At 39.2% G+C, this 17270-nt stretch overlaps 1 protein-coding gene across 3 annotated transcripts in view; it reads right to left on the reverse strand.

Moving 5' to 3' along the window:
* The window catches only part of FOCAD (focadhesin), a 311664-nt gene that overhangs the window by 67911 nt on the left and 226483 nt on the right, over positions 1–17270 (reverse strand). For all 3 annotated transcript variants that reach the window (XM_088837878.1, XM_055428152.2, XM_055428155.2), the window contains 2 exons: positions 9095–9187; positions 2430–2518 (listed from right to left, as the gene is read on the reverse strand). In XM_088837878.1, coding sequence (XP_088694004.1) covers positions 2430–2518; positions 9095–9187 — 182 coding nt within the window. The remainder of the gene's footprint in view (positions 1–2429; positions 2519–9094; positions 9188–17270) is intronic.

A 17270-nucleotide genomic window follows, 5' to 3' on the forward strand; every position in this document is an offset into this window, starting at 1 on the left:
CCCAAATTATAGATACTAGCACTGTCACTATGTATGTATATAAAATAAAATTTTACATGTTGGCTACAATATATATGAAACCAATATAATTTTATATGTCAATCATACCTCAATTTTAAAAAAAACATGGTTATAAAGTTGAACTAAAAAAACTACATTTATGGATTTAAAAGAAAGGTATGTTCAATTCAAATATTCATAAGTTTTTTTCCATATAAGAGTCTTAAAGTAAAAAACAGTCATTGACAAATTTATATTATGAAGAGGATATCATAAATATTTCACTATACGCTTTGAGTTTCATAAATTTAAAGTTTTTATAAATATATAAATGTTTTGCAAATATAATTATATTTGCATTTATAAGTAGTTGCATTTAAAATAAAATCTTAGTTATTCAACACTCTGAGAATGAGTCATTCTTAAGAGCCAACTTCTTCAGATAGTTGAAAACTGATCCTTCAACTTGTACTTTATAAAATCATTTGATAATAAATTTCTCTAAAACATATTGTCCCATCTCGGCCTTCCTAAATGGAGTACAGTGCATTCAGTGTATTCTTTTACTGGTCAGCATGAAATATTTACACATGGTGACCTTCCTGTACTTCTACACAGTGTGACAGCCTCCACGAGCTCCCTCCCCCTGCCTACTCTCCCTTCTCTGCCACATCACCAGCTCTTCCTTCCCACATGCATCACTCCCCTTAGCTCGTGAACACACTATAACATCTACCATCTTAGAAAAAGAAGCCCTTCAGCTATTGCCCCATTTCACTGCATCTCACACCTCAGAACTCACTTAGAAGAACAGTTTATTCTTAGGACTCCAGTCCTTCCATTCTCTCTAGACCCTTCTATAATTCGGCTTTTGTCCCTGCAAAACAGCTCCTTCTTGGTTAACAGTGACTGTCAAGAGGCCAATCTACTGCTCAACTCTCAGTCTCCATCGTTCACAGTCTCAGAGCAGTATCTGACACAACTGATTGCTCTTCGCTTGAAACACTTTCTTCCCTACGCTTTTAAGGTGGCTTTTCAGACTCCATTCTCCCCTGGTTTTCCTCCTACAGCACCGATTGCTAATGTTCCCTCTGCTTTACTGGCTCCCTCTTCATCCGCCCTATTTCTAAGTGTTGAAGGACTCCAGGGCTCAGTCCTCTGACCTTTTCTCTGTCTTTGCTCATTCCCTAGATGACCTCATCCAGCATCATGATTTTAAATGCAGTCGATATGCTGCTGATTCCCAAATTTATATATCCAGCCCTGAATGCACCCGAACTCTAGGTTCATAGTCAACAACCTACTTGATACCTCAAAATTGTAGGTCTAATTAGGCATGTCAGGCTTTGCATGTTTCAAATCTAACTTCTACTCTAGATAGATCTGTTTTTCTGTAGTCTTCTCTAACTTAGTAAATTTGAGAATGCCATACTTTTACTTATTCACAGTCAAAATCTTAGAGTTATCCTTGACTTCCATCTCTCTCTCACATCCTTGATTCCATATGTCACCGCGTATATTTGGAATAGTATAGCTAACATACCACTCCCCAGATTATCATTTTCAGAAGATGAAATTAAAACCATGTGTAAAGGAAAATAGCAAATAGGAAGCAAAATCCAAATGCTTAATCTCTAATCTTATATCCAATGTCATAATGTTCTAAACTGCATTGCTATTTTTCAAATGAATCTGGGAAATATAACTTAGAATAGAATTATTTACATATGCGAGTACACACACACACACACACACAGCTTCTGCTTTTCTACATATGCCAATTGTTAGTAAATTAAAAGCTGAAACCCAAGTAACCTTTGAACGGATTTTTATATTAAAGAAATCTGTGGCTCTAGGCAAAGTTATTTATTAGATTCTGGGCACTTTACTTAGATTTAGGCTGCTGCAACATTAATCTGACAAGGTATTCATCCCAACCTATGTAAAAATTTAAACTGCTTTTAATGTGCCAGCACTTACACATTTCTAGATAATATAGTGGGAATTCACTGGGGGATGTCTGCCAAAGAAATTAAAGTCTTAACATGGTAAAGTTGTTCCTAGTAATGAAGATGTGTTGAGGAGGGAAGAGCAGGGCAGTAGAAGGTATTTTTTGACTAAATGAGTGAGAAAAACACTCAACCTTTATTCAAAACCATATAAAATAATCAATTATAGGGAAAAAAGGGAAAAACAAACCATTTCCACACTGCCTGAGAAAACAATAAAAATATACAAAATCCATGAATAAAGCTCTCCTTTTTTCTGGGGAGAAGATGGAAAATACACCCATCACATCTTTGGCCATTGCCCAGTTAGGCTCACAGAGAGGTTAAAATTCCAACATTTAAGTCTTTAAAGGTAGTCACCTTCTCCTTCACAGTTCATTTCCCATGACAAATAATGAGCACAGAAAGCCATCCCCTTACCAGAGCCAGGCTGTGTTTTTTTTGTACTGCACCTCTTCAGGTCCTTCTTTTCCATGTTTTAACTGCAATTCCAGTTCTCCTATCCTTCCCTGCAAAAACCACAGCATCCATCAGCATCCAAACTCTATGGCCAAAATGATCTTAAATTTTCTTTGGAAAACACTTAGGTAACAGATGGATCCTTTCCCAAGTGGCCTTAGGTGTTCCTGATAAGATAGCAGATTATGACAGAGGATGTGTAAGGAGAGAGAATTACATGACTGCTCAGGGATTTCCACATTCACCAAGTAAGTGTATCCTGGAGCATTTGTATATTTGGCAAATTTAGTGCAGAGCATTAAATGTTGGGATATCTATTAAAAGCAGATTTGAAGTTCATAGGTCCCATTCAACAAATCCTCCATATAGTAATAATCTAACTGTGTCAGCAGCTGCTAATTTGAACTGACACAATACCACAATATCGAGATTAGGTTACCAGTATTACAACAGAATGGTTAGAAACTGAGTAAGAAGTACATAATACTTAAGATTTAGGTAAGGTGTAACAAAAATTATTATGAAACAGCTGCACACTACATTTCTATTTCTTGACTAAACTTACAGACACAATTCTCAACCAGTACCAGGCCAAAAAAAAAAAGTATATGTATATATATAGCTAATATCATCATCCCGTTAAAGGCAAAACCTTCAAATATTTATTTTCTGGTTTTTTTTACACTCAGAATTATTTTGGTCAAATGCTTTCCCCTTTCCTGCATCACCAGTTAAATTATTTAAATGTAGTTAAAATTCTGGTTTATTGATATACCTTGAATCAAACAAGAACTTATTATTATGTATTACAGAGTAATACCAAACTGTTTTCAGAAGTGTTTGTGTGGCTTTTGTTCCCACTAGCAGTAAACAATTTCTGGCTATCTCATATCCTTGACAGCATTTGGGATTGCCAGGCTTTTAAATTCTTACCATTTTGGGGAGTGTGAAAATGGGGCCCATTATGGTTTTAATTTTCATTTTACTGTTTACCGAGATTAAGCATCTTTCCAAATGTTTAAAATCTATTCGGGTTTCTTATTCTGTTCATTTTTCTATTGGTTGATTTTTCTTGTTGATTTTAGAGTTCAAGGGTGTGCTCTACAGAAGAAAAATGTATCTCTCTATATATTCTAGAGAGGAAAGCAATACAGCTTTAGGTTAAGGATGTGGGTTCTAAAGTCATGATGTCCTGACCTAATGGCATTTCTATTTGTGTGCTGTGTAAATTTGGGCAAGTTACTTCACCTCTCCAAGCTTCAGTTTCCATTTGTAAAATATAGCAAACCCCTAACTTATGGTCTCACATTATCACATTAAATACTGTGAAAAAGTGTCTATCTAGTATAGTGACTGGGAATAATTGCTACCATTATCAGGTCTGCTGTAGAAAACAAATCCACCTTATTATCTTATAAGCTATTCTCTCATGAATTTCAGTTCAGTTCAGTTCAGTCGCTCAGTTGTGTCCGACTCTCCGCGACCCCATGAATCACAGCACGCCAGGCCTCCCTGTCCATCACCAACTTCACTCAAACTCATGTCCATCGAGTCGGTGATGCCAACCAGCCATCTCATTCTGTCGTCCCCTTCTCCTCCCACCCCCAATCCATCCCAGCATCAGAGTCTTTTCCAGTGAGTCAACTCGTCACATGAGGTGGCCAAAGTATTGGATTTATATGTATATAAAACCTTCTTGAAATAATTCCTATTTTTAATCTGCATACTCTCAAAGAGTAAAAGGTTCCCCAAAATGTAATATCCAGACTATACAGCTGCAGTCCCTGTGTTTCTCTCACACACTCTCGTTACTAGCCTGTGAGCTCATTGACAAGGACAAGGACAATTTATCCAGCTAAGGAGGCCCAGTATTTTGCACAACCTCCAGCACATAGTGCCCTGGGGCTCACCAGTTCAGCACACTGAGATCTGGTGGTCATTCTGTTCGCGTCCTTCATAGTTTCTATTTACTTCAATCAGTGTCCATCCCCACCTCTGTGTTTTCAGTGATAGAATTCTGACCTTTTCAGTCTCCCTCTGTCTCTTGGAGAAAGGTATCAGAGATGGTCAAACTGGCAAGATATTAATATTTAATATTGATTGTAGCCTTCTAAGAGGGTAGGCAAAACAGAAAATCATGCCTATTGCCTACCTCTGTTTATTATGCTTCTTAAATCATTCCTCTTTCCTCCTAAAATATTTACGTTCCATGATGCTTTCCGTAAAAGATAAGAAATTAAAAGGTTAAAAATCTGTTCAGAAATAAAACACAACAAAGCCGGTATACGTGCAGCCTCTTGAGAAGGCCTACTTTTCTGATCTCTCCTGTAGCCATAAATCAGTACAACTCTATTGTGACTAAGTACATTTTTCATTTTTCCTTTCTTAGAGTTTTGGTTCTTCTCAATCTTCTCTTCTGAAATGTCTCTAACTTGTTCCATCCAGTCAATGTTAGGCTATTTATTCAGACCTACTTTGCCATCCAATCCTTCACCTACTGATACGAGATCCAGTGGCATTTAACTCAGTCTCCTCTGCTTCTGGTTAACAGCTATGGTTAAGAAGAGGGGTGAGGTGGGGGGAACACTCGTTGGGAGAGAAAAGGCTGAAATGATCACTTGAACTGAGATTTTTGGATGGCCTGTAGATTCCAATTATTAATTTATCCATTCATCTTCCTTTAAAAAAAAAAAAAACCCTCAGCCTGTGTAACTACAACTTGCTGATTACAGTGAGTAATTTTGCCTAATTCTAGACTTGCACACTAAAAACAAACAAACAAACAACCTTTACAAATGGTCAAAGAGTAATTTACTAGTAGTCACAATTCCTGACTGGTTTTGACTTCAGATTACTGTGTGGCCAGCTGACCAATGCAGGAAACAAGTATCTTCAGTCAACCTATTTTAACCCCTCTGTCCTGTCTGAGGTCATAGTCATAGTCCCTAAGGACCCTTTACACAAAGGTTGGAAACCTTAACCTCCCAAGCATCCCTCAAAAGGAGCAAGGTCAAGTCGACTGGACCGCACCTTACCAAAATGGACTCAAAACTGTCAGTCAATCTGTAGCTGCATTTTTCAACTTCATGGGAAGAAATTAAAATACCTCCCCATGTCAATCACTTTGATATGCTTATAATTCAAAATCCCACGTTCTTGGGGGAAATTAGATGAGGCTAGAAGCTGATGCCCAAGCAAAAGCCCCTAGAAGTGTTCAAATTGCAAACTTATTCACATTACAGTCACCCTCCAGGAAATAATGCAGAATGTACCTTTCAGAGTGTCTCCTAGGCTTATTGAATAAAACATGGCTCTTCTAAATGATGCTCTAGTCTACAAAACATGTCTAGCACCAGATGGAAGTAACTACGCCTTCTGTACCAAAGAGCTATCCTCCAGGACGGAAATTCTTGATATAGATGAGGAGTTTGGCAGTCGTTCTAATTCTTCTAAGATCCTGTAAATTCTATTTAAGTATGTGGGCTCATTAAAAAAAAACAACAACCTGTTGAACACTTAAAATGCATCAGCATATCAAATAATACTGATAGCCTATAGAGCACTGCTATACTTTAAAAATAATACTAAAAATCTTTTTACAGCCCCTACTTTGAGTTTCACCTCTTAATCACCAATTCTCAACAGAACTAGACTTATTAGAAATCCAAAGGAAAGAGATTTTAATTGATAAATAAATACACATAAAGATACATACTGTCACCGACAACAATAAAAAAGGCAGAACAATTGACCTGTATTATTACAAATACTCAGCTGGATTTTCATAAATTGATCTCAAAAATATTAAACCAATTTGCATTATTTGTAACAACTAATGATGGTGTTGGGCTGCCCACGTGGCTCAGTGGTAAAGAATCAGCTTGCCAAAGCAGGAGACACGAGTTTGATCTGTGAGTAGGGAAGATCCCCCTGCAGAAGGAAATGGCAACCCACGCTAGTATTCTTCCTTGGGAAATCCCATGGACAGAGGAGCCTGGCGGACTACAGTCCATAGAGTTGGAAAGAGTCAGAGGCACACAATGATGGTGTTAGAGAAAAAGCATGACATGGTGGCAAAGGCTGTGGCTCTGGAATCAGACAAATCCAAGTTAAGTTCTATTCTCTTATTTACTGACTGTTGGGTTGTGTGCTGTTTGCTTTGCTTTCCTGCTAACCCTGCTTTCCCATCTATAATCCCATTCTACATGAGGTTAACAATACCTACTTGAAAAGGTTTCTGAAAAGATGAATTGAAATACTAAATGTTATATGTTGGTGGACAGACACTAGTCATTTAATAAAGGTTTTATTATGAAAAGGAAACCATAGAGTATTTTTAAAAAATCAATTGCTTCTCATCTGCATGTTATATACCATGAGTGTATGTTTAGCTGCTCAGTTGTGTACAACCCTTTGCGACCCCATGGACTCAACCTGCCAGGCTCCTCTGTCCATGGGATTCTCCAGGTAAGAATACTAGAGTGGGTTGCCATTCCCTTCTCCAGAGGATTTTTCCCAACTCAGAGATCAAACCTGGGTCTCCTGCATTGCAGAAGATACTTTACTGCCTGAGCCACCAGGGATGCCCATGTTATACCACAATCCTGTCCAATTTGACCTTTCTTATGCTAAAAGCTAAATAAAATTCTCAGGACATTCTGCAGAAGGAGTTATTCTTGCTGCCTCCAGATGCCTGTATTGGAGTACATCCTCTATTAAAGCATCAAAGACTGAATATGTTGTAGCAAGGTTTTAAGATGCAAACATGAATGCTGAGATGCTTAGTCATTCCTCTGGCCCCACCTCCATCTTTTAGGACAGTGGTCCCCAACCTATTTGGCACCAGGGACCAGTTTCGTGGAAAACAATCTTTTCATGGACTAGAAGGTAGGAGGAAGGTAGTCTTGGGATGATTCAAGCACATTGTATTTATTGTGTACTTTATTTCTATTATTATTACATTAGCTCCACCTCAGATCATCAGGCATTAGATCCTAGAGGTTGGGGACACCTGTTATATTTAACCACAACACCTTATTTCTTAAGACTTCATGAAAATCTTATTTGGGGCCATCAATTTCTTAAGTAATTTAGATTTTTTTTTTCTATCATCCTTAACAATGCATTTTAAGCTAGGAAAAAGGATTAAGTCAGTAGGTTTTTTTTTTTCTCTCATATTGTGAATTGTTTATATATTCCCAAACTGGTTAAAATTATTTCTAATTTTGAAATTCACAGACTATAACTTATAATATTATTGGAATAAAAGAAGTCAAATTAAGCATAATCCATTTATTTAGTGAGCGCCTACTATATTTTAGACATGTTAGGTTCTGGAGAGATAACAGATAGGAAAACAGATTCTGACTGTAAGTAAGAGAGATGACTGGAGGGAGACCCTGGACATGTTACTAAGGTGATGAGGGCTTCTAAAAGGAAGTGTGGGTTCTAAGGAAGCATATGCGAGGGGCAGACAGTCCTGGGGGGAGAGGGGAGGCACACAGATAAAACTATAAAGAACAAGTAGAAACTTGCCATTCCAACATGTGCCCCTTCAACCACCATGACTGACTATACACACAAAGTGAGACTTACTCCTAGAATTTGACAAAAAGAGAAAAGCTGCAAAAGAGCCTTGAATAGACAAAGGAAAGTGGCAGTGCCTGCAACAGAAGAACAGTGTAGGCAAAAATCAAACAGTTAGAATATACTTCCCTGGTGGTCCAGTGGCTAAGACCCTACATTCCCAATGCAGGGGGCCTAGGTTCGATCCCTGGTTGGGGAACTAAAAAATTAAGAGGTTAGGGAAGACATGCTGTGTTTAGGAAAACAAAGAAATTGAGCAAGGTTGAAAATGCAGGGGAAGGGTTAAGACATAAAGCTGGAGACAGAAGCAAGTCTAAATGGAGACATGAGGAACTCAGTCTGGGATGTGCTCAAGTTGAGGTGCTGTGGGCCAGCCATGGGGGACATCAGTCACAATAACACATTCACCAAGCAGCAGGACACGGGAGAGTAGCATTCAAGAGGGAGCTCTGGATAGAACACACATTTGAGGGGGCATCACATTTAAAATTTAAGTGCAGTTATATACGTATGCTTCACATTCTTTTATGAGCAAAAATAACCATTGCATTTTTTATTGGAGTATAATCACTTTAAAACGTGTTCGTTTCTGTCGTATAATGAAGTGAATCAGCTATATGTATATATATTTCCCATCCCTCTTGAGCCTCCCTCTAACCTACCATCATCCCACTTCTCTTGGTCATCACAGAGCACCTAGCTGAGCTCCTTGTGCAATAAAACAGCTTTCCACTAGCCACCTATGTCACACATGGTAAGGTATTTATGTCAAACCTAATCTCCCAGTTTGTCCACCCTCCCGTTCTCTGCCTGAATCCACATAGAATTCTCTAGTCTGCGTCTCTACTCCTGTCCTGCAAATAGGTTCATCTGTACCATTTTTCTAGATGCCACATATTTGCATTAACATACGTCAGAAAGGAGAAAACGGCTGCATTTTTGATAATGCTATTTTCCTAAGTGCTTTTACATTAAATACATATTTGCAGTATGTAAAAAAGAGACAGGCCTTAAAGAAAGCCATCCCATGATTTCATTACCTGTAAAATGGCATGATAAGCACGAGTCATATACGCAAGCCAGGCCTGGGGGAGAAAAATTGCCCGGTGCCACTCGGAAAGCTGGATATGAACCTGTGGGGAAAAAGTACCATAAGTCAGGCTGCACAATATTAAAACAGAGTAAAATGAAAACTGTATCAGGAACTCTTTCTTTCCCTTCATTTCAATGGTTTAGATTCTAAAACAAACCAAATCCGCCTAGGATCATAACCGCAAATAAGATCTTTTGGAGATTTTCAAAGGAGAGGAGTTTAGGAGTCCTGCAAAGACAAAATAAAATAAGCCTGGAATTTTCTAAATTAAAGCAAATAAAATCCAACAATGACCACAAGTTAAGATGCATTTGTAATACAAATATGTCTTTGAAAATTAGGGAGAAACTCTAGAACGCCTCTTGTCAATGTCAGGAAACTAGGTTTTGTCTAACAAATCCCCCTAGTAATTTTAAATAAAAATAAATATTGCTCACATCCTGGACTTCCAGTATGACAGTTTCTGAAGTAATAAACTTAAATTGCCAACAGAAATATCATGTTGTGGAGAAACCGTCGTGGTAAGAGCATGCAAATGAGTCCCGCACACAGCAATTGTGCACACCACTAGATAAATGCCCTTTAATCAGTGTGGGTAAACAAGAGAAAAATGATATATGCCAACACCGAAATCCTGTCTCTGAAGACAGGCCCAGACAAAACATCTGGTTTTCATAGTCATTTTTCTGTTTCTACCTATTAGTATACGGCTATCTTGCAACAAATCTTGCCAAGGTCTGCTTCTGTTAAAGAAAGATCACTCAAGAAAAAAACAGTCACAGTGCATCACATTTCATGTTTCCTGTAACTCATCTCATCTAAACTCAAACAACGGAAACTTCAGTCTGTGTCTCACAGACAAACATCAACAACACACACACACAAAGGCCAAATTTCTATATGACTGCCCCAGGATCATGGTAACTACAGTGTTCACGGAGATTTTCACTATATGACGGGAATTAATTTTCTCCAGTGCTTTGTGATAGGGAGGAGAACAGCCTCTCTGAACAGGGTTGGTTTCCATGGCTTCTGGTATTTTCTTTCATCCCTGTCTCAGTGTGGGCCTACAACAAGCAAGAGACTCTGGAAGGATATGAGGATTATAAATCGATCAGTGACTGCAGAGGGTTCAGAAATGGGCAGAGAGAGTCACAAATGGACATAAATAGATTATGAAGCATCTGTGGGAACAAAGAGGTCAGTTCTGTCTGAAATCTACACCCCTCACCTTATTGTTTCTTTTTTTAAAATCAGATACTCCAACAGTATGAAAGAGATATTCACATCACGAAATAAACTTTAAAAAATTATAAAGACAGGTTTCTTGCTTTTCTGGTTAAGTACTCACTCTGTCAAGTAGAGTAGGGGGAGCCTTGTCAACATATTAACAAAACTCCTTGAAGGAATGAACCCACCAATTCCTGCTTCCTCTCTTATTGTTCAGGAAGCTGTGGAGGCACTAATTAGTCCTGGACCTTGCTCTCTGTTTCCAAAATGCGGGGACTTTCCTTTAACTTTTTTCCTATCAATTCTGTGTTTTGTTTCCATAAAATAGACGAACAACCTTTGAGTTCTACTTTGAGATCTGGATTACATACAAAGAAAACAAACACCACAACTAAAACTTTTACCTCTTACTTCAGAACTTCAAAATATCTTAAAATTTTGCTGCCAAGTAATTGCACAACTGAGAATATCCATGTGCTGTGTGCTAAGTCGCTCAGTCGTGTCTGACTCTTTGCGACCCTATGGACCATAGACCGACAGGCTCCTCTGTCCATGGGATTCTCCAGGCAAGAACAGTGGAGTGGATTGCTGTGCCCTCCTCCAGGGGATCTTCCCGACCAGGGATCGAACCCAGCTCTCTTACACCACCTGGGAAGCTCAAGTCTCGGCAAATTGGCAAAGAGAGCACTGAATGTTTTTGAAAAGACAATGATCTCAATTGCTTCTTAAACTTGAGTTAAGAAAAGAAAGTAGTATGAAAAAAATGTAAAGGTAAATAACCAAATCAAATGTCAAGCTTCTAAGAATAAAGACGGTCATGCCAGGAAACCTATATAAAAGGTTATAAACTGAAGGTTAAAGCTACTCCTCCTGCTGCCACTCAGACCACATCTGAGGGTGGGTGCAGGGAGGCAGTCGGGCTTGAGCCTAGATACCAGCCTGAACTCCCCAGGTTTCCTGAGATGATACCTCGTCTTAGTGTTCTGTGTAGTTAGCTGGGGCCGATCTCCTGTCAAATGCACTTTCTCACTTTTTCCTTTACAGAAGAGAGACTTAGGGAAGCGGCTTGCATACAGCCACGCCCTTACTCCCCAGCTGTGCTACAGACAGAAGGGACTTCCTTGACCATTTTTAACACAAACACATTTTAGGATCACGTTCCAATTCAATACATAACCCTCCCATGTAGGTTAATGTTTCTAGGCTGACAAATATAATTAGCATTTTTAAAGTATGAAAAGCATGTATCATTTGCTATACTTGTGAGAAGGCTTTGAAGGAAAGCCAATCAACAAACAAGTTTCAAATCATGACATTTCAACCCTGTTATTCAACAGACGATAAAGCAAGGTTCTCAAGCACTGTGCACTAAGTTTTAATTAACATGTGCAATATACTTTTTCTAAGACTAACTCTGCATACCCATGCAATGACAGGTGTCTGATGGACTGCTGAGGGGAGGAGGTTCTATGATTGAGGAAAGAGTAAGGGTTTCTGTGTATAAGCAGTAGTACTAAGTATAATGAAACATTACTGCATGTGCCTGAAAGAAGAGACCATGGAAATAGGCAAATAAAAGAAAGGTGGGAAAGAAGGATAATAATGCCAGAGTGGGGACAGAGGCAGATCACAGGACCAATAGGGTGATCAGTGTATCTCATTCAGAAGGTGAAGCCTGAGTGAAAACTTGAAGATGAAGATGTAAAAACAAAGGAAAGTGCTGGTGGGAACGGAAAATGGTTCAGCTGCTATGGAAAACAGTTGGGTGGTTCCTCAAAAAGCTAAACATAGAATTATGACCCAGCAATTTCACTCCTGGGCTTGAATCTGCCTGCAAATGCAGGAGACTCAAGAGACATGGGTTTAACCCCTGGGTTGGGTAGATCCCCTGAAGAAGGAAATGGCAACACACTTCAGTATTCTTACCTGGAAAATTTCATAGACAGAAGAGCCTGGTGGGCTACAGTGCACAGGGTTGCAAAGAGTCAGACACGGCTGAGCATGCGCACACACAGACACACACACACACACAATTCCACTCCTAGGTATATACGGAAAAGAACTGAGAATACATATTCAAACAAATACTGTAACGTATGCTCAAACAGCACTTTCACAATAGGTGAAAGGCAGAAATAACCCATAAATGAACTTGTTCTTGAAAGAATAAACGGATGAACAAAAAATGATATATCCACAATGGAATATTATTCAGCCATAAAAAGGAACGAAGTACTAATGCAGGCTTCAACACGGATGGACCTTGAAAACATGATGTGAAAGTGAGAGAAGCCAGACATGAAAGGTCACATATTATACGATTCCATTTATACGAAACGTCCAGAACAGGGAAATCCATACAGAGAGAAAGCAACTTAGTGGTTGCCAGGGATGGGGAGATGAAGAAGTGGGAGGGAACATTTAACGTATACACGGTCTCAGTTGAGGGTGATGAAAGATTTCAGAGCTAGATAGAGGTGTTGGTTACACACTGGAAAGGTCCTAAGTACCACTGACTTACACACTTTAAGCCTTAAAATGGTTAGTTTGATGTTACATGACTTTTAATTCAATCAAAAAACAAAATGAAAGATGAGGCAAAGGTCCCTGAAATGACTGCATGGCTCACTGTTCTAGGAACAGAAGGGAGGCTAGTATAATGAGCACAGGCAGAGACGCAAAGAGGAGAGTGGAAAGAGAGGGGGCTGGTGAGTCAGCAGGAGATGGGATGGCCTTCCAGGGCAGGTCTCAGGACTTGCCTTTACTCTCACTAAAGAGGGAGTCATTATAAGGTTTTGAGACAAATAATATGATCTAATCTACACTGTAAAAGGATCGTAAGGACTGTTCTGCTGAGAAGAGACTATAGTGGGCAAAGGTCAAAGCAGAGAAATCTGCTCAGAGGCACCTGCAAAACTATAGGTAAGAGATATTGGTGGCTCAGAGTGGTATCATTTGGACTGTAGAATAATAGTTTTCAAGTATTTAGCTATGTAATTTTTCTACCTCACCCCAAATGTTAAGTAAAATGCCAATATATAAAACACAAATCGGAGAAGCAGAATTTGTCTACATGAAGTATGCAGGAAGGTTGAGGGCTGGGTCCTCAGCCCTCATGATCATCACGGTCTACTCTGTGGGGGTCCCTCGTGAGTGCTCATCACGCATGCTCAGTTGTGTCTGACTCTTTAGGACCCCATGGACTGTACAACCCACCAGGCTCCTCTGTCCACGGGATTCTCAAAGGCAAGAATACTGAAGCAGGTTGCCATTTCCTTCTCCAGAGGATCTGCCCAACCCAGGGACAGAACCTGCATCTCTTAGCCTGTGGTGGTCCTTAGAATTCTTTAAAATGCAGTTTTAACTAGAGGCACATAAGAGAGATCAGTGGTTGCCAGGAGATGGGGGTGCACGGGAGGGGCTGACTGCAAAGGGGCATGGGGCGATTTTAGGGTACTGGACCTGTCTATCTTGACTGTGGTACTGATTAGATGAATGTGTTCACTTCTCAAAGTTCATAGGACTATACACTAAAAGGGGAGAAACCTACCATATGTATATAACTCAATAAAGTAAAATTTAAAATACATAGTTTGAAAATGACCACTTTTAGAACACACACTTCTCAAACATGCACCTCCCACTATCTAATACCCTCTGTACACTTCTTTGCATCATCATTCAAAAGCCACTCTCCCTCCTATCATTCCTCTATCAACATTACCCCATCAATATTGCAGTCACCCAGATTTGGAACTTCTGATTTATCCTGGACTTCTCCCTTGCCTCCAACTCAATTGTCAACTCTACCTCTAAAATGTTCACTACGTTTGTCCCTACTTTCTTCCTCACTGAGTTAGTCCTAATTCCTGCCTTAATTATTGAGGCCACCTAGCTCATCTCTTAACAGTCTAAAATCTTTCTTCCTTCTAATACATCCTGAACGATGTTGCTACTATTACATTAACTCAGAATTTTTCAAAAAACTTTTGATGGTTCATTAAAGAATAAAGTCCAAAATTCTTCTATGCTATGTCCAAAGTATTTTAGAATTAAAAATACACCATTTACTTTAAGAAATAATTTGTTGTTATGTGAGAACTCTGCTGGCTAAGATCCTCAACCAGTTTCCCCACTTACTTTCTGCTCCTCTCTTTCATTTAACCTGTATCCTGGTTCATTTGGGTTATAAACCAATTTCCAAGCCTGTCCGATACTCAAGACCTTTGCATTCACTTTGATTGCTTCCACGGCTTTGAACATCCTGTGTTCCTCTTATCTCTACTAACCGAAATATTTCTCCCATCCCTACACTCCCATCCCTACACTTCTCCCATCCCTATAGTGGAGTATAGTACAGTACACTATACTACACCTCTCTTGCTGTACTCAACAGATTGCATTTTTCTGTGATTGAACGCTAATCATACCAACCTAAGAGCAGAGATCATATTCTATTCACCCTGGAATCCCTCTCACGGACACTGAACCCACAACAATGTTACACATAAATGTTCCCTTAAAGACCTGCTGAGCTTAACCAAATTAAATGTACAGTATTCGCTTAAGGCAAAATCTTGTCATGTGAAAACTATACTATCATAAACAAGTAATCACAGAGAGTTATGATGTGTGAAAACACAGTGTTAGGACACCATTTTAATAGGCACAGCTAAACTCTAATACAAGTTGTTAAGGATATGGTCATTTGAAATTTTACAAAACATGTTCAAAATGTTCTGGCTGGGAAATGTTTCATTCCAGATTAAAAACACAGTGAGCGACAAAGCAAAATTTAAAGTATTATAAACTTTACAGTTTGAAATTTCCTAACTAAACATTTTATTTAGTATCACGCAAGTTCTAATGACATATACCTGAAATACTAGTTCTACAGAAAATATCCTGCTTAGAAACACAATCCACAAACATAGAGAAAATGTCAAAAGACAGAATGAAAAAGGAGATCTAGTTTCCTCACGGACACATATTTTACTTGAAGGAATTATGTGCATGTGTGCTTAGCTGTTCAGTTGCTTCTGACTGTATTCTACCCCACGGTCTCTAGCCTGCCAGGCTCCTCTGTCCATGGGGTTCTCCAGGCAAGAATACTGGAATGGGTTGCCATTTTCTCCTCCAGGGGATCTTCCTGACCCAGGGACTGAACCTGGGTCTCCTGAATTGCAGGCAAATTCTTCACTGTCTGAGCCACCAGGGAAGCCCTAGCAGGAACTACATGACCACTTAATTTGATAATTTGCTGTTCAGAATACATTGCCCAGAAGTTTGGTAATGTTCTCTGCCTCTTGAGTGATCTTAACAAATATAATTATTCATTTATAAGAAAATACTCATTTCAACAGCTCTTCATTAAATAACTTAAATCATGTAAGTCAAGCTTTGGTGAGGTTGACTATGAAACTGGAACAGGACAAGGTAGAACAGCACGTAAAACTGACAGGTCAAGTGTTTGCTATGGATTTTAAAACCTCAATCTCACAAAGTAAGTTTTTTCATGTTTCCCAGATGTATATATTATTATCAAAAGAACAAAAGCATTTAACTTCAGTTGCTGCCCAGACACACCAATACTGAGTCTCTACATTCGGTCTGTGACATAAGCACACTCCTCCCACATTCCCAGAAGAAAAACCATTCGTACTTAGTGTTAGAGACCCCCAAGGCCGCTCCATGTCCCACTGTATATAAATAAGAAAGCACAGGCTTCAGTTGTCTGTCAATAGTAATCTTGTTTGCACAGAATTAATTTTTTGTTACTCCCGTCCCCTGACAAATACTGACTGGAAGCAAGAAGGGAGGGCGTGTGAAGGACACATTTTTAAGGGAGAATGGCACTCATCACTGTGCAGGTGCTTTCTGGACATTTTAAACCCTCCCTCCCACTTTCTCTCTCTCCCTCAGTCTCTCTTCTCTCCCCCCACTCCCTTTTCCCGTCAGGATAACATTAGCTTGAAAGCTGACAATTCAATCATGTCTCAAGCAACCATTTACTCTGTTATTTAATAGGAAGGGGGAAAACCCTGTTACCATAACAACTCACATCGCACAGTAATTACAGAGTCTCTAAAATATAGCAAACCGTACTTTTCACAGTGTTTTCTAAGGGGAATGTGTAACAAGCACAGATACCACTTCTCCCAATTATTATTCAAAATTTTCATCTAATTATTTCTTATTGCATGAATGCTAACACACTCCATGCTTTTCACAGGAAATACGTTTTTAAATAAAGAAGGCACTGAAAGAAAAGGGGAAATGATGGGTTATAGCCCATGTACTTTTCGGTATCTAGGGGGAAATGTAAAGAAGGCAGAAGAAAAAAAATAACTTATAAGGCAAAATAAACAAGCGATGATCAATTTCAAAAGAAAGAAAGAAGAAAAAAATCTCATTCAGATTCAGACTGAGCCCAATAAAGGTTTCGCTGAAAAACAGGTGAAAAAAGAGCTCATTACCTAGTGCTAAGGCAGAAATATGGTTGGGTAGCAGCAGTAGAGCAGGATCAGGAAAATCTGCATGTGCCCTAAGATGTAGGAAATAATGAAGCAAGGCTGCCATTCTCATCCAGGGACAAATCAGTATCATCCAATTTAGGGGAGAGTGTCATGTCAGAGTTAGAAATGCCAAAGGATGACAAGACAGGCAGCAACTTCCAGGGAAAGAGACATGTCATTCACCTTCAGCTTCCTCACCAAATGGAGCCACGTCAGTCTCAGGATGAGAAGAAGTAGTCATAAATCAGGGCAGAGGAGGAGATTGAAGAAGCACGGGCAGGTTTGAAATGACCCCTGCTGGTCCCCTTTTCAAAGGAGCAAAGAGAGCGAGGGCACTTCAGGTTTAGAGAACTCTAAACTACCCCTGGTAGGTCAGGT

Source organism: Moschus berezovskii, chromosome 7 (assembly GCF_049115385.1).
Source record: "Moschus berezovskii isolate FMDL1 chromosome 7, NW_MosBer_1.0, whole genome shotgun sequence".
Taxonomy (NCBI): Eukaryota; Metazoa; Chordata; class Mammalia; order Artiodactyla; family Moschidae; genus Moschus; species Moschus berezovskii.